General features: G+C 35.0%; 2 protein-coding genes across 2 annotated transcripts; both read left to right on the forward strand.

Moving 5' to 3' along the window:
* The first annotated feature begins 13109 nt into the window (after positions 1-13109).
* LOC140175736 (uncharacterized) lies at positions 13110-15964 on the forward strand. The gene is made up of 5 exons (XM_072204282.1): positions 13110-13419; positions 13630-14060; positions 14163-14502; positions 15162-15542; positions 15756-15964. Exons 1-5 carry the CDS (start codon positions 13110-13112, stop codon positions 15962-15964), a joined length of 1671 nt encoding a protein of 556 aa, XP_072060383.1.
* A 6676-nt stretch (positions 15965-22640) lies between these two features.
* LOC140175737 (uncharacterized) lies at positions 22641-26413 on the forward strand. Its single transcript, XM_072204283.1, has 4 exons — positions 22641-23174; positions 23277-23435; positions 24519-25379; positions 25832-26413. Exons 1-4 carry the CDS (start codon positions 22641-22643, stop codon positions 26411-26413), a joined length of 2136 nt encoding a protein of 711 aa, XP_072060384.1.
* The last annotated feature ends 390 nt before the right edge of the window (positions 26414-26803 follow it).

Raw genomic sequence — 26803 nt, forward strand, 5'->3', positions numbered from 1 at the left:
TACACTACCAGTGAGGGTTCAATGCTTGATTCTATGTTCCCTGCTTTCATGAGCTATCTTCTCACAAGTTTACCTGTCCTTATTTTATATGATTTGAATTAGTGGGATTTGAATTATTTTTGTCTTGGAGAACTTATTTACTCTTAACCAAGTAGGTAGAAACATTTAGCATGTAGTTGCATTCATAGGTTGCATTTCATACATTTCACCATTCCTCTTCATCTCTTTATAGTTTCTCTTGAGCTTAGCATGAGGACATGCTATTGTTTAAGTGTGGGGAGGTTGATGAACCACTATTTTATGGTTTATCTTGTGCTCAATTGAGTGATTTTTATCAACTCTTTACTCACTTATTCATACAATTCGCATGTTTTACATTTTCCTTCCTGATTTTATGCTATGATTGAAAACATGCTTCTTTGATCTTATATTTGCTTATTATTAATCCTCTCTTATTACCATTAGATGCCTTGATATGTGTGTTAAGTGTTTTCAGATATTATAAAGGCAGGAATGGCTCAAAGGATGGAAAGGAAGCATGCAAAAGTGAAAGGAATGCAAGAAGTTGGAGAAACTGCTAAGCTGTCCAGCCTGACCTCTTCGCACTCAAACGGCTATAACTTTAGCTACAGAGATCCAAACGACGCGATTCCAGTTGCGTTGGAAAGCTAACGTCCGGGGCTTCGATTTGATATATAATTTGCCATAGTTGTCCTAACGCCAGGTGACGCGAATGGGTGGGTCACACGGACGCGTGGACGACGCGGCCGTGTCACTTTTCCGCGACCTGTACGGACCAGAAAGCACTGGAAGTGATTTCTGGGCTGTTTCTGAACCAGTTTTTGGCCCAGAGAACACAGATTAGAGGCTATAAAGTGGGGGAATGCATCCATTCATAAGGAAGCCTCTCATAATTACTTTTCATGTTTTAGATGTAGTTTTGGAGAGAGAGGTCTCTCTCTCTCTCTTAGGATCTAGGACTTCTCTTTCTAGAGTGACTCTCGATCCAGGTTTAATATTCCTTTTTACTATTTAATTTCCCTTTTATATTTTGATTACTCTGAAGCCTTTATTATGTTTGATTGATGTTGCCCAATTGGCTGTTGATGACATTTTTATTTAATGATAATTGAGGTATTTTCAGTTTATAATTATTCTCTTTGAATTAAGTTACCATTGCTTCCCATCTAAGGATATTTTTATTATTCCAGCAATTTTACTTTTTTCCCTTTTGGTTCTGATTAAGAATTTAGTAACTCAACAGTTATTAAACTTAACGTAATTAATAATCGTTATCTTGCTAATTGAGCTAAACCTAAATAATCCCAACCTTTTCTTAGGAAATAATTAGGATTCAAAGGTCAATTTAATTAGTTCCTTGACTTTCCTTTGCCCTGGTAAAGGTTGACCAAGTGGAGTTTAGATTCAACTTTTATTATAGTTGAGAGAGATAACTAAGTTAGACCTCTAAATTCCCTTATCTTGCCAAAAGTTGTTTTACAGTTATTTATTTATTTTTAATTGTCATTTACTTTACTTGTCATTTAAATCACTTGCTTCTCACCTTCTAAACCCCGAATTCACAACCTTTATAGCCAATAATAAGAACATACTTCTTTGCAGTTCCTTGAGAAGACGACCCGAGGTTTGAATACTCGGTTAACAATTTTTAAAGGGGTTTGTTACTTGTGACACCCAAAACGTTTGTATGAAAGGATTTTTGAAGGTTTAGAAACTATACTTGCAACGAGGATTTATCCGCAAATTTCTAAACCACGCAAAAGTTCTCTCATCACCGTAACAGATGATGAACGCGTGGGTGGCGGGGCAAGACTTCTTGCAAGCAACAGGAAACTAACGCTGGTATCTTAGAGGCAGCGACACGCGTCACAGGGGCCAGTGAGGAGCATCTGGTGATGACATCACGTAGATGACGAGAAGATGGGGCTTTGCCACGCGTCACCAAGCCAGTTGGGACCATGCTTCTCTTGCAACCAAGCTTCCTGTGAACTACAAGAAGACTTTTATGGAGACACGCATAGGCCATACATACTAGTTGAGTGGTGGAAAGAACTTAAAAGGGTTATGCATTTAAAGCTAACTAATGAGTCTAGTCTGCAATCTTTATGAATTGTTTTGATCTACCATAATATTGAGAAATGATCTACTAACAAAAAAAATATATTCCTAGCAAATTATGTGCTAAGTGTAAATATTTTTGTATTATGTGTAAAAATTTGTGTGCTATATACAAATATTTATGTGCCATATGCAAAAATTTGTATACTATACCAATACGCACAACACATAAATTTTGATGTACAGCACAGGAATTTTTGGAGGATTATATACCAAAAATATTGACTCAACCAACTAACAAAATACATTCATAGTAAAAGTTTGTGTGCTATGTGCAAAAATGTGTGCTATGTGCAAACATTTGTATACTATATCGATAAGTTTGTGTTATGTACAAACTTTTGTGCGCTATACTTCAAAAATTTATGTGCTGTAAAAAATACGGAAAAGGAGAAACGATACTTATATTTGATGTAGGCCCACTTTTTTTTTCACTTGATAAGCTTATACCAACTTAGTTGAATTTGGTTACAAAAATATTTGTACATGTAACATCACTCATAATTTAATTATAATTTGCTTGAAGGTATATGTTCGTTCATAGCTTTTGTTACATACTATGTATTTTATATCTTTTGATCTTATAGCCATTCATGGTTGGCCAATATTGACTAGAATGATTTGATGGTAAGCACATTCATAATTTTTACAATATTCCTCTTTGAATGTCTTGTTTGTTGAGAATATGTCTCGTTAGAAATTTTTTAAAAGAAAAACTCAATAAGAAAAATCTTTAGTAAAAGGAAAAAAGATACAACATTCTTTTATGATGAGAACTGTCTCGTTAAAAATTTTTTCAAGAAAAATCCAATAAAGACAAAAACCTAACTAAGAAAAAAAGAGTACAGTCTCCCCCCTCTTAGTAACATCATTTAAAATTTCAAAATCGACGCATTCTAATCTAGTGTAACACTCTTTCAAATGAGAATGTCAGAAGTAACTTTGTGAATAAATTTGTTGAATTTTTACTTGAACGGAATTGTTGATCATCAATTGTTCTTTAGGAAAGAATAACATGGAAAAAATATGTTTTGTCCTATCATGTTTGATGTATTCACTTTTATGTTGAGCATTGCATGTTGCGTGTCTTCATACAAAGTAATTGGAGCTGTTTTCTTATTAGACACTCCACATGATGATTAAACATACTAAATCAACATCTAAGCCAAAAGTAGTCGTAAATTACTTCCTATATTACAAGTATTTCAACTTAATTAGAAGATGTAGTTGCTATAATCTGTTATCTGGATCAGTACGATATAGTTGTATTACCATATGCAAATACATATACAATTTGCGATCTACTTTTTTGGAGATCAAAAAGTATCTTGCATTTTACTTTATCAAGTCATCTATTATTAGCAAAATACATTAATGCTCCTATAACATTAAGATATGGTACTTCATAACCAATGACAATTTCATTTTCTCTCTCAAACAAAATTATCCATCTTCTCATACAAAGATTTGACAATCATTCTTAATCTCCAGGACGACATAAAGTTTAATTTTTTCAAAATCTTTCATCTTAAACTCTTCTTTTAGAACTTCTATACTTGTTGCAATCTTTTTAGGAAATTTGATGATATTTAAATTATTAACATACACAAAAATTATAATAGAACCATATGCAATTTTTTATGTAAGACAAATATTATTATTATTGAATCTCTTTCTCGTCAAATACTCAGTAAGATAATTATACCACATTCGTCCAAATTGTTTTAAACCGTATAAAGATCTTTGCAATTTAATTGATTATAACCATGAGAATACTCAGTAGATGATTTAGATATCTTTAGTCTTTCAGAATTTTTTATATAAATATCATGATCTAATAATTCATATAAATAAGTTATTATCACATCCATTAGATGCATATCTAACTTACGATGTGTGAATAAACTAGCACTACAACAATTTTTTATCTATGGCAACATATGTAATACCCTAATATTCAAATCCTTATGCTCGAGTCATAAGTCAATGATATTACGGTGGTACGACTCTCAGGTGGATTTTTAATACATAAATATAAGTATAGTTAAAATGATTATTAATCGAGAAGCCTGAAAAGAGTAAAAATAAAATTGCGAAGACGTATCACTCACGTTTCGACAACAAAAAGATAAGGCGTGAAGTCGAAAGTGATATACGGATAAAGGCATAAAGGAAATTAAGAGATAGATAACAGATATATATATATATATATATATATATATATATATATATATATTTCATCTTTTTTTTCTTTCTTTTTTATAAAAAAGAAAGAAAAAAAAATGAAAAAAACCTAATGGATTTCCAATTTATGCAAAATGCTTTTCTTTCAATTTCGAATTTCTAAAATGTCCAAGATATGTTTTACATCTTCTATCCGAAAATCTTCTATTTTCATAAGGTTTTCGTGACTGGTATTAAAAAGGTCCAATAATGTATGTATATTGGACCTTTTGAGACAATTATAGATCTTGGGAGGCAATTCTAATTGGTCAATAAAAAAAGATTTTAATTCTATCTCTTTTTTGTTTTTTCTTAGTTTAGCCAATGTATCATGAAAAGTGAAACCGGGTAAAGTAACTTTGTGTTGATTTTTTTCTAATTTCAAGTTTTCTGCTCCCGCGTGTAAAAAAGGAATAAATATGTCAATCAAATTACGGGAGGCTTTATATATATATATATATATATATATATATATATATATATATATAGAGAGAGAGAGAGAGAGAGAGAGAGAGAGAGAGAGAGAGAGAGCATAAGTAAATAGCCACTAGTCGCAACCGCGAAGTTTAGGCCGGCTAGGGTATAGTATGAAAATAGAGGACAACAGTATCTCCTAATCTCTCCCAAAAGAAACATAAGAGCCTCTATAGGCAAATTCAAAAGAGTTCAATACATAATATAATCTTTTCAAGACAAAGGTGGGGAGATTCTAAGCAAAATATAAAGTAGAGAATATAAAGATCTTTGCCGTCTCTCAGACGAACCACAACTCACTTCTGAGTACCTGGACCTGTATCTAAAAAATAAGAGATATATACGGAATGAGAACCCCCGACCCATGGGTTCCAGTACGGTAAAAGTGCCAAATAAATACAATGCACTGCAACAAAAACTCACTAAGCATCCTAATCTTCTCTTCACCAATTATTCATCCTAGGTTCTTGCTAATCCATGAATAGGCAACTGTCATAAGGGAATGCTAAATCTAATTCATATTTTTCATGCTCTCCAACTTTCTAACTCTCCAACAAATCAAAATCAGAATCATAAACAAAGCCATAACTAGTTATTCTGTCTCAGTAATTCTATACCAATATATCATATCCTCACCTAGAGCAAGTGAATCCACTTCACAGCGTCTACTCGGGGAGCTCAAATTATCTCATTCAATAATCATCATCATTATTCAATTACATCATCACTTCATCTCATCAAGAACAGCCCTCAGCGTCCACCGACACCAGCATGAGGGGCCTCTCAGTTGTACAAACACAAGCAATACAGGCAAATAATACATAATTAAGATACAAGTAGAACAAGTAGCAATCCAAAACAAATAGGCAAACCCAAACAATGCAAACATATGCAAATGATGCATGCCTACCCTATAGCTGATGATATCATCTGTCGGTTATATAGCCAACCCAACAAGTCTTGGTAGCTAACCATTGGACTGTCCCTCTGTCGTGCATCCCTAACTCGAGTTATTCTCGATCATCATCATTATCATAATCATTATTAAACAACACCCACACTGGTGTTTTCCACAAGGGCGAGCTCATCCGGAACTTTCAGTGTTCGGCCACACTTACGATATAGGGTCAGCAGAGTATCGAGTCTCCACCTGGAGCATGTGGTGGTTAGCCACTGCTTTCATCCAGGGAAACTCGTATCTCAAATAGTGGAAGTGCAACATTCACATTTCATTCAATATGTATATATATGCAATCATACTCAACCATAAATCAATAATGGCTCTGCCGTAACTCGGCAATAACTCAGCCATCTGGCTCATAATTCAATCCAAAACCAGCCAATTTATTAACAATTACAGCCTTTCGGCTCATGGCACATAAAACACTTCCACCGCCATCCTCCGTATCTCATATAATCATCTTTGATCATCATTGATCATAAATTTTCTCCTTTCTTCATTCACAAGTTACCGCATCCCCTAGCTCCTTCCTCATTGCTAGGCATATCATAATGACTTAAGACACAAAGGGTGAGATCGGAGGCTTAGAAGTATGAAATTTGGCTTTTAAAACTCAAAAATCAACTTTGGGATGAAAACCGGGTCACGCGTGCGCGTCGCCCAGATGCACGCGTGGAAAGCCATAAAGTACATCAACGCGTATGCGTCGCCCACGTGCACGTGTGGATGGGAAAACAGCCAGGTGACGCCTACGCGTCAGTCATGCGTACGCGTGGGTGTGGTTTGTGTCCCACGCATAAAACTAGCACATTTCTTGCACAACTATCGGGAAGAATACTGGACAATTGGTGCAGTGAATCGACACGTACACGTCGCTCACGCGTACGCGTGGGTGGTAAAAATCTGAAAACGACGCGTGCGCGTTGGCCACGCCTACGCGTGGGTACGCGTTTAGCCAAAAATTTTTTTAAGTTAAAAGCTGCAGAATTCCCAATTTCAAACCCCAATCTACCGACGGACATAACTTTTCGTTTCAAATCATTTTTCGCCCGTTCTTCGAACGGCATGGATATCCCAGATCCAATTTCAGTTCTAAACAAATTTGGCACAAAACGGGAATCTGGAGCCCAAGTTATGCTCTGTCAAAGTATGCCCAAAAACCACATTTTTATACAAAACCACAAAGTGCCAATTTCAAAACGAACCAATTTCAACCATTTTCAAAATTAACCAAAACATACCAAAAATCAACCTCAAGCCTCCTCAACTCATACCTTAACATTTTTTCCCAAAATCACAAAACCACCAACCAACCATTTTAACCAATCTCAATCAATTACCTCAATTTCAAACACAATATCACATATTATATATATCTCCTCATCTCAATTTCCAACAATATCATTTCCAATCAAGCATCAACATATACAATCAGTATCATTCTCACCATCAACATGGTTTCATCCACTACTTACCCTCAACCAATCATCAAACATATATCAAGCATGCATATCTCTCATGCTTCATACCATCAAAACATCAATATTCATAATCACACATATGAACACATAACCTCAACCAAAACCAATATACCTCATCTACACAATTTCACCCACAACCATCAAATTACACGTTTCAATTTCTCAAACCTTATTATTCAATAACCAAACCAATTGTTCACACATTCAATATCCAAAATCCATCCAATCACTAATATCATCACACAATACACACATCAACTTACCTTTCTTACCTCTTTCCGGCATCTGACCCAAATTTACAATTTAAATGCATATTCCACAAATCAATACTCATTATCCAATTTACCAAATTCTCAACACACCAAACATACAAGGCCACACAATCCTCAACTCAATCATTAATTCACATTACATATCAACTATGCATATTAGCACTAACCATTTATACAATTCAAACTTAATCATAGGAGCATCTAGCCTAGGAATTCTCATCACACCACACGGTACTTAAATGAAACTTAAACCGTACCTCTTGTAGCCAAACCAATTGAGCTTCTTCTTTGGAAGTCTCCATCAACCTTAACTCCAAGCCTCACCAAAGCTCCTCAAGCAACACAAAACTCCCAATTGTGCATCAAAATCACTAAATACACTAATATAACTAATTTCACATATATACATTAACTTAGGGTTCATGAAAATGATAAATCACAAGGGTTTGAGTACTTCTTATCTTAACCCACTGAAATTTGTGATAAATACCACCCATGGCTCATACTAGAGCACTCCTAAACAACCAAAATCACAAGATTTTCTCAAAATCCAAACCAAATTCGAATTTAAAGAGAAAAACAAAAACAGGGAAGAGGACAATGAATTACTCACTGCAAAACTTAGATAGAATTGTAGAGGATGAGAAGAGCAACACGTGACTACAAACGGCTCGTCAATCGGAGCTCCGGAGATAAAGTTATGGTAATTTTAAGATCAAAGAGAGTTAGGTTTTCTCTCTTCTTCCTCACTCTTCATTTCAGCGCCCCAACCCCTTTTTTAGGGTAAAATGAGCTGGCTCATAACTAATATTTATATATGTTGGGTCTTGGACCCACTTAAGCCCGGTTCACTTATTTTTGTCCGTTGGCCCAATTTTGGGCAAAAACCCTTAAGATTAGCGCTCTAAATCGCACTTTAAATATTTCTATCTTCCCTAATTATAATTCCTCATTTCTTAACCTTATTTACTTATAATCAATTTTCTCAACTGGAGTACTAGATAGATCTCAACCGGTACTGGTGGTCAAAATTCCAGTGAGCGTTTTTACGCAGAAAACTATGTTTTCCGACTCAGAAAAATTCACTGAATCTAAATATTATATTTAAATTATCAAATTCCAATTGCCAAATCTTCTAACCATATTCGCTTCTATTTAATTTATTATTTGATTAATTACGATTAGACCGGGTTTTACAACATATATTATAAACAATACTTAAAAAGTGTTGTCTAAAATAATAAAAAGTAACTCTTAATATTTGTTGCAAAAAAAAAACTATTGCAATTTTTTTAAATTAAAATATTATAAATGTTCCTTTTTAGTTAATTAAACAACATAATAAAAATGTTACTTTAATAAATTAAATAGACAACATTTATTGTATTCATATATTACATTTTATAAAAGTTGCTTTAAAATTTTTAATAAACATCAACTTATAAATGTTACCTAAAATAAAAATATTTTTTCTTAAAATTATAATCTTCCCTCCAAACATTTTAACAAAAATTATTTTTTCTCACTTTAACTAAAAAAAGAAAAACAAAATCCAATTCAATTCATCATCTTCACCTTCTACTGAAACAAAACCCCAACCCTAATTTTTGAAATTACAAACACACTAAGCGTCCCTTTCATTTCTCAACTTGTGAAGTGTATGGGAAAACCATTGGGAGCTTTCTCCCTAAGGATAGCCCGCTTTGTAAGGTGAGCTCTCATTTTCCTTTGGATTAAGTTGTTGTAGATCTGTGCACGCAAATGATAGTTTCCTAAATCATCTTCATCTTCGTCTTCTTTTCTTCGAGGATGGCAATGGAGATCTTAAAATGCGTTTGAGCTTTGATTCTCTCTGCTCGTAGTTTGAGATTCAATCTTCTCTACTCGCATTCGAGATTCGATCCATTTTGTTCACATTTGACCTTCGATTGTCTCTGCTAGCAGTTCTAGCTTCGATCATTTCTGCTCGCTTGTTCATTATCGCAGGTACATATGATTCTGCCTATTCCTTTTCCTTTTTCATTTTGAATCCTAATTTTAATAATGTTGATGTTGCTATTATAGGGTTTTTGGTAATAATGTTGCTGTTTCGAGCTTCTCTAGGTTTTGCTTGCTGTCATCTCTGATCTCTTCCAATTTGCCAGCGTTCTTCTGCTAAGGTTCATCACCGATGGTTTTGCTAGGTTTTGCTATTATAGGGTTTTATTATGATTTTGAATTTTAGCTTATTTTCATTCTATGTACTCTGTAGAAATAAATATATAAAGTATATGTTGTAGTGCTGATTTTGAGATTAGCAATTATTCTGAAAAATTTTAGTTATGACAAGTTCTTCTCCTTTTAATCTTCTTCACCAGTTTTTGCTTCATCGGCACCTTTGCTTCACTCTTACGCCGCCTCAGCATGAAGCGTGGTGCACTACTGCCACACCGACTACAAACCCGTACCACCTGCGGAAGGAGAAGGAAGAGGAGATTTTGAGGGACATTGAGCCTGTGGTTACACTAACCAAAGATATTCTTCACTCTCAAAGGTAACTGAGTAACTAACTAAGCTTGTTATTCTGCTTTGCACTCTTTTTGTTTGTTATATTATCTCATCAGTCATTGGTTACTCTTTCTTCTATCTTTTGTTTTTCTCCAAGTACAAATAATTAGTTTCGTTGTGATTAAGTTCCTTTAGAGTGTGTTACAAGCTGCATTTTAGAGGTAACATGCATCATTTGGGTGCTGTGTTATATCACTTTAAAAGTGACCATGAGGGTGGTGATGGCGTAGCAGACGCCGGTGATGGAGTTGAAACTGAAGGTGATGACGCTGTTGGAGAGTACTGTGGGGAGCCTATGGGTGCAGTTCCGGTGCCGGTGGGAGGTTGCAAAACAAGGGAAGTATTGTATGGTAGTTGTGATGATGTTGGTCTTGGAGTAGCAGCACTATAGAGAGGGTGAGAAAGTTGTGATGGTGTTTTTGGAGGGTTTGGAGCAGCAGTACTGTGTGTGCCATTTTGATAGGTGTTCTATCCTTTTCGGTTTATTTCGCATCTCTTATTTTGGGATTCATTTAACATACCACTCTATTTATTATCTCTAATAATATATTATTTAAAAAAAATTGTATTTGTTACTTTACGCAAAGCATATTAATATTTGCCATCATGTTATCTTATATTATATTACGTAAAGTGTTAAACACCATTTTAAATTAGTGAAAAGCACCGTTAAAAATGTGATTTTAACAACCTTTTATATATTTCTTTTATTTTTTTAAGTATGTTATATAAAGTGTTTTCTATAAATATGCGTAGGCTTTAATAATACACATTATAGTTCCTGTGTGTGGTCTTTAGACATGTTTTGTCATTTTATCTTATCTTTGATTTGATCTCTTTAATGCATCTAGATGTTAGTACCATTCATACTTTGAGACAGTTTTCATTAAGTGTTGCAGATTGGGCAGTAGTTTTGCTTTAGATCAAATGTTGATTTTGCTTATATCATAAAACGGGAGGGTGATAAATTAAATCTCTAATTAACTTGACTGTTGACAGAGTTGATGTTAGTCAATCTTGAGAAGGTATTTTAGAACTCATCAATAGATTATTAGCAATTATAGTTTGTATTTATACAAAATATACAAATCCATATATATTATTCAAATATACTATTTTGTGAAAGATGGAAAAAGCAGCAGCATGTTGATAGCTTGAGTAATTAGTAGAAAAGAAACCTTATCTAATATGAAGTGAGGCACAACCATGCATTGTGTAGACAAATAGTGTTAAGTATCAAGTTTGACCAATCAAACTTAGCACATGACATCAGTTTGTAGGTTAATTAATGGTCCAAAATCCTTGTGGAGAATATCATCTCATAGAAGAAGAGAATCCAATCCGTTAAAGCAGTTAAAGTCTCCTATTAACTCACTTATCCACCCTTGGTTTCAGTTTCAGTTTGAAGATTCTCTGAACCCTTGTGCACTGTGGTAGGTGATGGCCTTATCAAGCTCACATATACAAAGGTTCCTCTTGGGCAAGCTCTATAGTTTTAGTTCCAACTTGATAATTTACTACGTGGTTTGCAAATACTTAATAAGAAGTGGATCTATTCTTTTTTAAATTTTCTAAATGGAATCCTATGTGAATGAAAACACCTCATTTATGCTGATCTTGTTTTGAATGTTGGAAAACATAAGTTTTTACTCTCGTTCTATTTTAGGTTCTTTTGTCAATTTGCTCATTGTTGACGGATTCCAACCCTGATGACCCTCTTGTCATTGAAATTGCGCACATATACAAGACTGACAAGGCTAAGTATGAAGCTACTGCACGCAGTTGAACACTAAGTGCAAATTGTGCATATATAGCAAATTGTTGCGGCATGACCTTGTAAGATATTTCTATTTTATACTTATTTATTTTTATATGTTTATGTTATTCTTTTGCACTTTTTTATGTAACAAAATACTGATTGTTTAATTAAAAAATTAAAATATAAAAGCATTTTTATTTTAAAATATATCTTTTCAAAAGTAATTATTAATATTTCTTTTAGAATAATAAAAGAATTATGATTAGTTTGTATTTAGTTAGCTTTTTTTAATTTTGGTCTCATTCTTATATTTTAATAAGAATGAAGAGATCCCATTTTAAAATTATTATGGTTCAATGTGGATTATAAATTATATTCAAACTAAGGAGAATTCTATATGTATTCGAATTCCTCAAATTTATCTTTCAAATATTATAAATAAAGAGCTTAATCGACACTTAAAGTATGTTGTATATCTTTACTCTTTATTATACTAATTGATATATGTTTATGTTATTCATTTGCACTTTTTTATATATTTTAATTAAGCAACCGTGCATATATAGCAAGTTTCAGATTCCATTTTGATAAATGAAAATCGTTTTTAGCTGATGTTTAAGACGATAATCATTTTTAGTTTAATAGTAATATCACTATGAACAATTACGTTTTCCTAGGACTTATCTAAGAACTGGATGAGTTTACCAAGACATAGCCAAGAGTTTAGGGACGGCGTCAATAGATTTTTGGACTATGCTTACTCCGTTGTGAATCCTCAAGGAGAGGAAATTCTATGTCCTTGTGCAAAATGTTGCAACTTCCTTTGGGGTCAAAGAGAGTCTGTTTATAGCGATTTAATATGCTTTGGATTTTTCTAGGGTTATACACGATGGGTTAATCATGGGAAAAGTGTAATTGGTATGGATGTCGATACTGGTGATACCGATGAGATTTATTCATGCGATGACATTGAAGGCTTGCTAGACAAAAGGTTTAGGAATGTGGCAGATGTTGAAGAAGAAAAAGAAGGTATGAACGAAGATGCAAAGAAGTTCTATAATTTGGTTGACGAGGCTAGCAAGGAACTATATCCTGGTTGCAAGTAATTTTTTACGTTATCTTTCACCATCCGACTATACATGTTGAAGTGTCTACATGGATGAAGTAATGCCTCATTCACTTCCCTCCTGGAGTTGTTGAAAGAGGCTATTCCTAACTTGAATCTCCCTTCTTCTTTCAACAAAGCCAAGGCTATGGTGAGAGATTTAGGTCTTGATTATAAAAAGACTTATGCATGCCCAAATGACTGCATGCTATATTGGAAAGAGCATGAGAATGAAAAATATTCCCATGAATGTGGAACTTCTCGTTGGATTGAGCCTGCGGTAGTTGAAGGTGACATATCTTCAAAGAAAGCTCACAACATTCTTGCAAAGACATTATGGTACTTTCGCCAAATTCCCAGGCTTCAAAGGCTATTCATATGCTCAAAGACCGTTAAGAATATGAGTTGGCATCAGGAAAAGCGTAAAAAGGATGGAAAGCTAAAGCATCCTGCCAATGGTCAATCATGAAAAGATTTTGATAATCGACATTCAGAATTCGCCTAAGAACCTCGTAACTTGAGACTTGTTTTGGCGAGCGATGGATTCAATCTGTTTCGAACCATGAGTAGATCTCATAACACATGGCCGGTTATTTTAATGACTTATAACTTGCCACCATGGATGTGCATGAAACAAGAATACTTCATGCTTTCTCTATTAATCCCAGGACAAACATCGCCAGGAAATGATATTGACGTGTATCTGCAACCATTGATTGAGGAATTGAAGGAGTTATGGGAACTTGGGGTAGAAACCTACGATGCCGCAAGAAATAAAACTTTTCAAATGCATGCAGCTCTCTTATGGATAATTAGTGATTTCCCTCCATATGCAATGTTATCCGGGTGGAGTACAAAGGGGAAACTAGCTTGCCCTTCTTGTAACTATGGGACTTGTTCTAGTTATCTTACACATAGTCAGAAGATGTGTTATATGGGTCATCGTGTTTTTTTGCCCGAGGAACATCCATGGAGAACTAATAAGAGGTCATTTAATGGAAAAGAAGAACATCGAAAAGCTCCACCGTTACTAGAGGGCATGAAATTTTTAAGTCACTTAGATTCTATGGAGAATTTCTTTGGGAAGACAAAAAAAAAGGTGAATAAAGGCCCGTAGAGGAAAATGTCAATCTTTTTTTATTTACCTTACTGGAAGTATAACACATCAAGACACAATCTTGATGTAATGCATATAAAAAAGAATATAGTTGACAGTATTCTTGGAACTCTCTTGGATATATCTGGCAAGACAAAAGACCACCTAAATGCTCGATATGACGTGCAAGAAATAGGCATTCGTAAGAATCCTCATCCAAAAGAAATAAGAGGTCATAGAAAAGTGAAGTTTGCAAAAGCATGTTTCTCCATGACTAAAGTTGAGAAATCAATTTTTTGTGATGTCTTGAAGAAAGCAAAGCTACCTGATGGTGCTGCCTCAAATATTTTTCGATGCGTGAACCTTGCAGAAAGAAAAGTATCTGGTTACAAGACTCATGATGCCCATTTTATGCTGCATTATTTGCTACAAATTCCCATCAAAAGTATACTTCCAGATTCGGTCGCAGTCCCTTTAATTCGGCTTGGCTCTTTTTTTCGTCAGTTATATCAAAAGGTTATCACATTAGAAGAGATAAATCAATTGGAAGCAGAGATTGTGATAACACTATGCCAATTGGAGAGGATTTTTCTACCTTCATTTTTTGACATAATGATGCATTTGCCTATTCATTTGGCTAATGAACTGAGACTAGGCGACCTAGTTCAATTTCGGTGGATGTATCCTCCCAAAAGATACATGTGTACTTTGAAGTCATATGTTTGAAATAGAAGTCATCCTGAAGGATCTCTTGCGGAGGCCTACTTGGTTGATGAGTGTTTGACTTTTTTCTCACGTTATTTACATGATGGTGTTCAAACAAAATTGAATAGAATATCCCGGAATAATGATGCTAATTACTTTAAAGCGAAAATTCCACATTCATTTCCAATTTTGTTTCCTAAGAAAGGCTATCCATTGGGAGCAGAAGTGTGAGCTTTTTTTTCTTGACGACAAGTCTCGAAACCAAGCCTATAGCTATATATTATTGAACTGTGGAAAAATTGATGACTATGTTAGATAAATCCTACTTACCTAACATATATTATTGAACTGTCCATTTCTTTTAATTTTTTTAATTATGAATCATGGTATTATCTCTAGGTTTTACTTACGAAAATTCTAATTTTGGATTTAGAGAGCATGAGGCTGATCAACAAGGAACAAGTTGGGTGAAAGCTAAGAACTATAGTCAAACCTTTTCCTCATGGTTTAAAGCACGTGCCATGCGTCAGAATGTTCCAGATTGGATTAAGGAGCTTTCTAGAGGGCCCAACAAGATTGAAAAAAGATATCCAGGGTATTTTATCAATGGGTATAGATTTCATACTAGGCAACGTGAGGCAAGACGGAAGACACAAAATAGTGGTGTAACTTTAGTTGCGTTGACTACGAGCTTTGCAAGTGCAAAGGATCCAAATCCAATTCGTGCAAAAGTTTCCTACTATGGCAGAATAAATGATATAATTGAGTTAGATTACTTTGGCAATTTTAAGGTTGTATTGTTTAGATGTGACTGGTATGAGACTCAAGAGGATGGCTATGGCTCTTCATATGTTCAATTCAACAAAAAATGCTATCAAGAAGAGCCTTTTGTGTTGGCATGTCAAGTACACCAATGCTTCTATGTGCAAAATCCATTTTATCAAAATAAACATTATGTTATGAAATAAATTCCAAGGGATTTATTTAATATAGGTGACGAAGTTGATGTTAATCCCCAAGCTATTTATGAAAAAGAGCCATCTGACCAGTCAATGGGTCCTTCTATACCCAATGATAATGGTGAAATTGATTTTATTAGGGGTGACTTGCACGAAGTTGTTATAGATGCTTCAAAAGGAGTTCTTCTTTCACAAGAATATAACATAGAATCAGAAGATAATTCCGAAGACGACATTGAATGATTTATACTTTTTTTTTCCTTCATTACACTAAATAGTAGGGAAGTGGAACGAAAGATGTATATACTTTAACTTTTTAATTGCATTAAACAGTAGGAAAGTGGAATGAAAGATGTATTACTTTTTTATATATGTGTCTTATGGCATGCCTTCTTATTTATTTCTATTAAATAGTAGTCTTGTTTTTTTATTGACATACTGCAAAAACAGCAGCTATAGCATAACTGATTAATTTTATTTTCTTTTTATTTTTAAGGTTCTAATAGAATAGGTTTATTTTGTTTTATTTCAGAAATACAATGGAAACAAGAACTACTCCAAAGCGGAGAAGATTGGTAAAACAGTATCAAAGCAACAAGCAATTCATGCAGAAAAATACAGTAGAAATTCATAAGAAGCAGCATTTTAGCTCTCCCATGATGGCTGGTGGTCATGGACAAAGGAGAGTGACTCCTATGCCTTCTAAGCAAAGCACTCAAAAAGAAGTCCCAATTTCCAAAAGAATGAAAAGTACGCCGAACCAAAAAGTTGGAGCTAATGAAGAAGAACTAGAAAATCTTAAAAAGCGTCCAACCATGGGTACGGATAAATTTTTGGAGACACATGGGATTCATTTGGAAAGAGAAGATGACGATTTTAAACCAAGTGCTGAAAATGAAAGATCTATTCAGGAAAAGCAACAAAATCTTAGGAAGATAAATACAAAATCAAGTTGTCAAGCCATGACACTTGATACATTTTTGGAGACAAATAGGATTCATGTGGAAGGAGAGGAGGAACATAGTGGAGCAAATGCTAATGAAGTTGGAGATGATGATGATGATGATGATGATGATGATGATGATTTCTCGGATTATGAGGACTATGTTGGTGAATATGAAGATGCAGTTCTTCATGGTGATGACAATCACCTTATGGAAACTAACAATGTTGAAGGTGTTGTACTTTATACATAATTATCATTTTACTTATTCATTAGCATGTTTAGCTATATAATTCATTTAAATGGTTAAATTGCACATATTTATAGATACTCCAAAGACTAGAAGGACACGAGGAAAAACAAGGTGTGCTAAAATCCATGCAAGAAGTTAGGAAGAAAGAGAAGAGGTGACTTTTTATAAAGGACAAGCAGTGGGACCAACTCCAAGAAGAGTGAAGGACTTAACTTACTTTATTGGAACAATGGGAAGGAATAGTGATTTCATAACATTGATGTACACTAATTGGAAAGTTGTGCCCCTCAAAGTCAAAAAACGCATATGGAAATATATTAAGGTAAGTGTTTTATTTCTCATCTATTTTTTATGATCTAAAAATTTTCAATTTCATATGGCTTAGCTGTAGTTTTGTGAAAAATATATAGCTGCTGTTTTATGCTGCAGTTTTGTCTTTGTTTTTAGTGTTCTTGAATTGTCATTTACAATTTTTGTTTTGTACATTTTTGTAGTCAAAGTTCATTCTTCCAAAAGAGAGGAAAGAGTGAGTGATGACTGGTGTTCGAGAATCTTGTAAAGGTTACAAAACAAGAATCAAGGGAAAGCATTTTGAGATATATAATAACATTGAAGATATGCTGAAAAACCGCCCTTTAGATATTCCAGAAGTTCAATTTCGAAAGTTAATTGCATATTGGAGTATTCCTTTTGTTAAGGTGAGTTGTAGAATAAATAATTCTGTTTCTTTGTCTTTTTTATGCTTTTGGTTTATTACATATAACTCCCTTTAATTTTGTTGTAGAATAAATATTATTTTTGGCCATTTTTAATACTCTTTCCCCTTACTTGTAGCGTGAAATGAATGAGAACAAAAAAGACCCATCACAAGTTGATGTGTTTGTTGCAACTCGAACTAGACGAAAAGGAAAAAAGCTTGATTCAGGAACACAAGCTGTTATTGTAAGTCATAATAAGTTGAAGTAGAACTACCTTAATTTACAAATTGATCTAAAGTAGAACTGCCTTAATTTACAGTATCATTTTAAGTCAGATTCACCTGTATAAAACTAACAATGTTCAAAGTCATAATAACGAAAGCAATTATCCTTATCTGCCACAAAACATGATAATAGGATAAACTTATCTACCACCAGCTAAAATCGTTATGTTTTTTTAATAGGATAAACTTAAGAGCCACCAAGAAGCTGGAGACACTCCCGAGAAAGCATTTACTGCAGTATTTGGCAAAGAATAACCAAGAAGAGTTCGATGTTATGGGAGGACAATCACAAAAATATCTCTGCAGAAAAAACGGGAGATTGCTAAGATTAAGCAACAACATGCAGAGACTATAAGTTCAATGAAAGCTGAACTTCATGAGACAAAAGACAGAGTCCAAAGTTTGGAGGATCTTGTGAAACTTCTCTTGCAACAGATTTCTCTTGGCACAAATATTGACGAAGCACTGTCTTTATTACGAGCCAAGGAATCAACACATGATATAAATAGTAAGCAATGTCCGAATGGCAATGATCGTCCTTCCTCATCAACTCGTGATCCAAAATGATGACCAGGTATAACCAAAAAATTTGCAGTAATTTTTGTGATTTATCATTTATTGGGAATGGACTATCAATATTTTTTGCCTTTGCTTTCTCTGTCTTCTGCCATCTTACTTCATGGTGGCTTCTGCAATACACTCTTGCTATTTTTAATCAATCATCTTTTTTTTCCTTTTTAATTACTTATTTTTGTAGCGTTGTGCTGCTGTGAGGAAGAAAACTTTTTTCTCATTGCTGAAATAATGTGAATATGTTGGGGAGTGATGCGTGTTGTCACTGCAACAAACTCTAGTAACTGTTGTATCACTCGCAGGAATGGCAGAAATTATCAAGGGTGTTGTTTCATATCTTTATCTTTTCATTTTTTCCCTTCAAATTTATGTTTCGGTCATTTATTTCTCTGTTTCTTTCTCTCAAACATAAATTAATTAATTTTATATCATAGTGATAATAAAAGAATAATCATTAAAAAAAAAGAGAAAAATCTAATATAGCAGCAACGTTATTTCCTTCCACACCAACAGTTATGTGAGTGAAGTCTCTTTCTGTGATCTTGTTCCTTCTGATTCTATGATTCTAAATAAGAACTACTAAGCTAATACCTTTTTGGAGCAATCATCATTCTCTAAATTGCATTTCTTTTTCTCAGTTTACTCAGGTACTTCATCAAACACATACCATGCATCATTTTCCGTTATTGCACCTTTTATGTTTCAATTTTTTTTAAATGCAACTTTAACTAAACCCCAATTCATTTATGTGTTTGTTTTTCATTTGGGAACTTCCGCTTTTATATGTTGTAACTTTATAAGTTGTTTCAATGGATTCTACACTAAAAAATTGAAGTATATGGATCCTGAATTATTTTGTTCCTTTGATTTTATTCTATTAGTGTTGTTTTGCTATTTTATGGATAATCATATTGTTAGAACTTAGAACAATTTTGGAGTTTTCTGACACCTGTATTTTCAGCTGACACAGGTTAAGAATTATTGATTTAATAGAAACGTTTGATGTTATTCGCACATAGTTATTAGGGGAGTATAAGAATGGCTACTGCAGCAGTTATTGGACTCAGTGGAGGCAAGAGGATTTTGAGTTCATCATACCATTACTCTGATGTTACCGAAAAGCTTTCATTTGGCACTGATTTTGGATCCACACACTATCAGATTGTTCCAACAAAGTCAAGCATGGATATAAAATATGCAAGTAGATTGACATCTTTTTGATAAATATTAATTACTATTTTGTTATGACAATTATTGTTAAACAAGAATTTTATTATTTTGTTGAGAATTATTGATGAACATGTATTTGAAATACTAATTGAACTTTTTAATATCTATTTTAATTAGAATTTTATTATTAGTTATTTTGTCTCTTTTATACTTTTCTTCTATTGTGCAAAATTTATTTATTAATTAAAATAATTACACATGTATGAACAAAAAAAATTATTGTAAATTTTATTTTTTTGTATTTTTATTACAAAACTAATATTTATTTTTATCAAAAAGGCAACCCTTTTATTAGTTGTATATTTTGAATATTAGACAACACTTGTATGGTTACATATCCAAAAGAAAAAGCAACACTTGTATAGGTTGCATATCCAAAAGAAAAGGAAACACTTGTATAGGTTGCATATCCAAAAGAAAAGGCAACACTTGTATAGGTTGCATATTCAAAAGAAAAGGCAATACTTTAAATGGTTGCATATTCAAAATGAATAGGCAACACTTTAAAGTATTGCAAATTCAAACTTATAAGCAACACATAAAGGGGTTGAATTTTATTGCAAATAGGCAACATTTTTTAGTAGTGATCAAAATATGAGAAAAGACAACATTGCGAAAGTGTTATCTCAAACACACCTTTGAAGTGTTGTTGTTTTTCAACCAAAGGTAACACTTACCAAGTGTTGCTCTCAAAAGCGTTGCTTTTGAAACAAAAAAGCGTTGCCTTGATCTAAGGCAACGGCTGCATCTGCAAAGCCGCCCAAAAACGTTGCCTTAGGTCCAAAAGTGTTGCCATAGATCAAAAGCAATCTTTTGTAGTCAACACCTTTTAAATGTTGCCTCAACTTGAAAATGTTGTAGTGTACTCAAATAACAAATGTAATTGTATTCACTTTAAGAAATTCTATTTCTACATAATTTTTATAATATTTTATGAAAAAAAAATCTTGTACCATATGCTAAGCTTAATATAGCTACAATCTCATTTTTCTCATTTTATTTTTTTATGAATATTTATTTGTATTAAAAAATTTTACAATTTCTAGTGTATAAATTATAGGTCTACAGATATCACATTTTACAAGTGAGTCTATTTCAGCCTACAGACTTTTTTTTATATCAACCAATCATCTCTTTGTCGATATTTGATTTTAGCTCAAGATCTTTACTTTTATGGATGATGTGTAATACAAAATGGTTTGCAAATATATCATTAATAATTATTACTTTTTTATTCCATTTATAACGACATAGTTTATTGAGATTTCATAATTTTCAAATACTTAAATGACTTCTAGCGTTTAAAACTATGATAGAGCTTTAGACAACTTTAAGTATCTTTATTATATCTATGTCTTCTTCAACCAGAAGAGTATTTGCCTCTTATAATATTATTTGCCTATTTTTTTGAATAATTTTATTTTTTGGAATTGATAAATCATTTAAATTTGCACATTTTTTATTTGGGTATAAAATGCACTTATAAATTTTTGTGAACTTCTATTTCACAATGTCATAATTGAAGATCTAAAGTGACAATGATGCATTTTTATTTGGGAGCTACTGATACGAATATAGCAAATGAGGAGTACAAAAATAAAAGTGAGGAGTACATAAACAAAAGTCAGGCAGGGTTGGAAGGAAGGGTTGTAACAAACCATGGACAGGTGGCAGCTGGTCCACCTATTTTCGGTAGCAGAAAGAGCACAAGGGAGAAAACAAATAGCAAGTAGTTGGAGGATTATGATCATTAGTGAAGTGTGGTATGAATTCTCCTTCATCTGTAGCTATTCTCTTTTTCCCTATTCTATCCCTTTTCTAATTCTTCTTAATTTCTCAATACACCCTTTATTCTTGTCTCAGGTTACTGGTTGCTAGCTGCTTCCTAAGGTTAGGGATTTTTGCACCTTCTTGAACCCTTCTTCTTTCTGCTAGTCATATTCTTCAATTCCTTTATACTAATACTTCTATATTGTGAATTGCTTACTGATACACCTACTTAATATTAATACCATATTACACTTTCTTCAATCTATTGGCTTTCCTGTATCATTTGGTGCTTTTATCCCATGGCTGTAGCTGACAATACCTACATGAAAGGCATGGAAGCTGACATCAAGAAACTCTTTAAGATGTTCGAATCCATTTTAGAGGAGACTTGCGCTGAGCACGCGCGATCATTAGAAGCGACGAGTCTGAAAATTGACGTGCTGCAACAATCTATTACTCAGCTTCTCCATGCCCAGCCTCATCATAGATCTGAGTTGCGTGAGCTCTCCCATGGTTTGAACTCAGGATCAGAATTCCACCAGCGTCCTTTTATGCAACCACGTCGAGTGGGTTTTAATCTGCCTAAATTTGATGGTTCTGATGAGTTAGGTTGGATCTTTTCTCTGAATCAGTATTTTGACTACTGTGCCTGAGGAAGAGCAAATCAATATCGAGGCTATTCACATGACCGGTGTCGCAATTCCTTGGTTCTAAATGTCACAACGCGCTGCTCGATTTCGTTCATGGAATCAGTTGAAGCGTGCCATTGAACTCGAATTCGGGCCTTTTCTGTATGAATTGCTACGGGAATTATTATTAAAATTGCAACAATTGGGTACGGTGAGTGACTACTACAATGAATTGTTTCTTTAGTTTATCGCACACAGATTGATTCACCTGATGCATTGAAGGATTGTTTTATTAGTGGGTTAAAATCGATATTAGGCGAGAGGTGAAGGCACAGTGCCCTCCCTCCCTAATGCGTGCGGTCACATTAGCTAGAGTTTACGAGGACAAGTTTTCTTCAGTACCGAGAAGCACTTATGGTCCTGCCTCTCCCCGTCCTTAGCCGACTTCTACAGCTACAATTTTGAGTGATAGGCCCATTCAGCGGAATACTCTGCCGTCGTTGCTTCCGACTCCACCCCAGCATCCTGCCTTACCGCCAATGAAAAGCTCGGTGCAAAAACTATCCCCGGCAGAGATTCAGAGCAAACGGGAGAATGGATTATGTTACTGGTGCGATGAAAAATTTTTAGTTGCTCACCGTTGTCCGAATCACCAGTATATGCAGCTGCAACTAGTGTTAGATGATGCAGATGGAGAGGACACAGGGATGCAAGAGTCATTAGAATCTGAGCCCAGTTTGGAAGCCTTGGAGTCTCAGGTAGTTGAGCATCATTTATCTTACAATGCTATGCATGGTACAAGTGGTCCTGCTTTGGTCCGTGTTAACGCCATCATTAATGGGCTAGAGGTCCAGGCCCTGATTGATGGTGGCAGTTTGGATAGTTTTATTCAACCTTGCATAGCCAAATTTTTGAATCTACCTATTGAACCTGCATCGGGATTTAAGGTGATAGTGGGCAGTTTTGAAGTCTTGCCAGTCGAGGGTTGTATTACTAGTTTGGATGTTAATATATCAGGTTGCCTTGTTAGCATTCTAGAGGTTTACGTGCTCCATGTGGCTGGGGGAGAGTTGGTGATTGGTTTAACTTGGTTACAAATATTGAAGGCTCATATTGTAGAATATAATTCTTCATTTCTTCGCTTCTAGCATAAAGGGAAATTTGTCACTATGCAGGGTTATAAGAGTTCACCTTCATCTCAAGCTCAATTTCATCATATACGAAGTTTGGTAAGCACTGATGCAGTGGTTGCAGTGCTTACTCTTGAACTTCAGCAATTGGATGGAATTGTCAAGCCACCCTTGCAGTTACCAGAAGCTCTTCACCCTGCCTTGGTTAGTTTGATGCAGCAATATGTTGTTTTTTTTAGCAGCATTCGGGTCTTCCTCCCCGACGTTCCCAAGATCATGGCATTCCTTTAATTGAAGGAGCTGCACCAGTTAAATCCCGTCCTTATCGTTAACCTCACAACTTGAAAGCAAAAATTGAAACAATGGTGTCTGAGATGCTGCAAGAGCGGATAATTCAACCCAGTAAAAGCCCTTTTTCTCTCCCATTCTTTTTGGTCAAGAAAAAGGATGGCACTTAGCATTTTTGCACTGATTATTGGGCACTAAATGCAATCATAGTCAAAGATTTCTTTCCCATTCCTACCGTTGATGAATTGTTGGAGGAACTCTTTGGGGCTACTATTTTTTTGAAACTGGATCTTCGCTCGGGTTACCACCAAATCTTAGTCAAACCTGAGGATCGCTTTAAGACAGCGTTTTGCACGCATCAAGGGCTGTATGAATGGTTAGTGATGCCCTTCGGCCTCACCAATGACCCTGCTACTTTTTAGAGCTTTATGAATGATATATTCACGCCTTACTTGCGCAAATTTGTGCTAGTTTTTTTATGATATACTAGTCTATAGTAGTGGTTTCGACTTAATATTTAGAGCATTTGGAACTAGTCTTAAAATTGCTGCAGTAAGAGTCTCTATTTTCTAAACTTTCCAAATGCCTTTTTGGCTCCCCGAAAGTCAATTATTTAGGATCAGGGGCGGTGTGGTTCACATGGAAATGGCTAAGGTTCAGGCAATTCTGAAATGGCCTCAACCTACAAGCGTAAAATAGCTTCGGGGGTTTTTAGGCCTTACTAGTTATTATCGATGATTTACTAAAGGGTATGCCTCATTAGCAGCTCCTCTCACTGATTTACTTAAGAAAGACTCGTTTAATTGGTCGGAGCAAGCTACTCAAGCCTTTCGACAGTTGCAACATGCTATATGCACCAAACCAGTTTTGGCATTGCCCAATTTTAATATTCTTTTTGAAGTGGAGACAGACGCTTCAGGTACTGGTGTTGGGGCTGTTTTGATTCAACAAAAACATCCCATTGGTTATTTTTCCAAGAAACTACCTCCTACTTTATAGAAGCAATCCGCTTACATCAGAGATTTTTACGCCATCACTGAGGCCTTAGCTAAGTTTCGCCCTTACTTGCTAGGCAAAAGATTTATTTTGCGCACTGATCACCAAAGCTTGAAACCGCTCTTAGAACAAGATCTTCATACACCAGAGCAACATAAATGGCTTCATAAATTGCTCGGGTTTGATTTTGAAATCCATTACAAGGCTGGGACTGAAAATATTGCAGCGGATGCACTCTCTCGTAGCTTCTTTGGGGCTTGGTCTGTGTCAAAAGTAGAGTGGCTAGACCAACTTCGTGCAAAATTGGTGACGGATGAGGATCTCCGAGTATTATTGGCAAAGTGCAACTCTAATTCGGTTGAGAATTTGAATTACTCTTGTCAAAATGGCCTCTTGTTATGGAAGAACCGATTAGTGGTACCTTCCAAAAGCACTTTAGTTAGGAAAATCCTCTATGAATACCACAATAGTGTAATTGGTGGTCATGCGGGAATTGCTAAGACTGTGGAACGCATTTGTTCCATTTTCTATTGGCCTCATATGCAAAAGGATATCAGGCAGTATGTCTTATCTTGCTGCATTTGTCAACAAGCAAAGATAGAGAATAAGGCACCAGCCGGTTTGCTCAAGCCATTACTTATCCCTTCACAGGTATGGGAAGATATTGCAATAGATTTCATTGTGTCTCTGCTAGTTTCATCCGGCTATTCAGTTATCATGGTGGTTGTTGACCGTTTGACTAAGTACGCCTATTTCCTTCCCTTGAAACAAGATTTTAATAGCAGGACAGTTGCAGAATCTTTTATCAACAATGTCGTTAAGTTGCATGGTTTCCCAAAATCTATTATATCAGATAGGGATCGGGTATTTATCAACAAATTTTGGCAGCACCTCTTTCGCATCCAAGGTACTAAATTAGCATTGAGCTCAACTTATCATCTCCAAACTGATGGACAGAGTGAAGTTTGTAATCGAACCCTAGAGATGTATTTACGTTGTTTTTGTTTTGAGAATCCTAAGTGTTGGCTGGAGTTTTTGCCGTGGGCTGAGTTTCGGTATAACTCCTCGTGGCACAGCAGTATCAAGATGACTCCCTTCAAAGCTCTTTATGGTAGGGACCCTCCTACTTTGGCTCGTTATGAACTCTCTAGTACTGATAATTCTTCCTTGCAAGAGTGGCTTCAGGACCTGATCACTTACTCAATCAGCTGAAGTTTAATTTGGAACGCTCCCAGCAGTATATGAAACATGTTACTGATAAACATCGCCGACAAATTGAATTTCAGGAGGGTGATTTGGTGCTTGTGAAGTTATAGCCGTATCGCCAGCATTCCGTGGCACTGCGTAAACATCAGAAGCTGGTGTTGCATTATTTTGGTCCTTTTCCGATCAACAAGAAACTCAGTGACGTGGCCTATAGGGTGGAGTTACCTCCGGAAGCGCGTATCCATAATGTCTTCCATGTTTCAGCTCTCAAACGATTTCGGGGAGAGGGTACTTCCCAGTACTTCCCTCTCCCATTGACCACTACTAATGTGGGGCCAGTGTTAGAGCCTTCCAGGATACTTTCTATACGTTCTATTATGAGGGGTGATAGAATGGTTACACGTCAGGTGCAATGGGGACAGGGCAACTTGACAGAGACAACATGGGAAGATGTTCATCACTTTCACAAGTTGTTTCCGGAATTCAACCTTGAGGACAAGGTTGTTGCTGATGGGGACGGTAATGATACGAATATAGCAAATGAGGAGTACATAAATAAAAGCGAGGAGTACATAAACAAAAGTCAGGCAGTGTTGGAAGGAAGGGTTGTAACAAATCATGGACAGGTGGCAGTTGGTCCACATATTTCAGGCAGCAGGAAAAGCACCAGGGAGAAAACAAATAGCAAGTGATTGGAGGATTATGATCATTAGTGAATTGCGGTATGAATTCTCCTTCTCCTGTAGCTATTCTCTTTTCCCCTATTCTATCCCTTTTCTAATTCTTCTCAATTTCTCAGCACACCCTTTATTCTTGTCTCAGGTTACTGGTTGCTGGCTACTTCCTAAGGCTAGGGATTTTTGCACTCTCTTAAACCCTTCTTTTTTTCTGCTAGTCATATTCTTCAATTTCTTTATACTCATACTTCTATATTGTGAATTGCTTACTGATACACCTACTTAATATTAACTACACTTTCTTCAATCTATTGGCTTCCCTGTATCAGCTACTCAGATAAAGACACCTAAAACATCTTTTTTTAAGATATTTTGTAGTAATTAAATATATAATCAATTAAATCG

This window comes from Arachis hypogaea, chromosome 10 (genome assembly GCF_003086295.3).
Source record: "Arachis hypogaea cultivar Tifrunner chromosome 10, arahy.Tifrunner.gnm2.J5K5, whole genome shotgun sequence".
Classification (NCBI taxonomy): domain Eukaryota; kingdom Viridiplantae; phylum Streptophyta; class Magnoliopsida; order Fabales; family Fabaceae; genus Arachis; species Arachis hypogaea.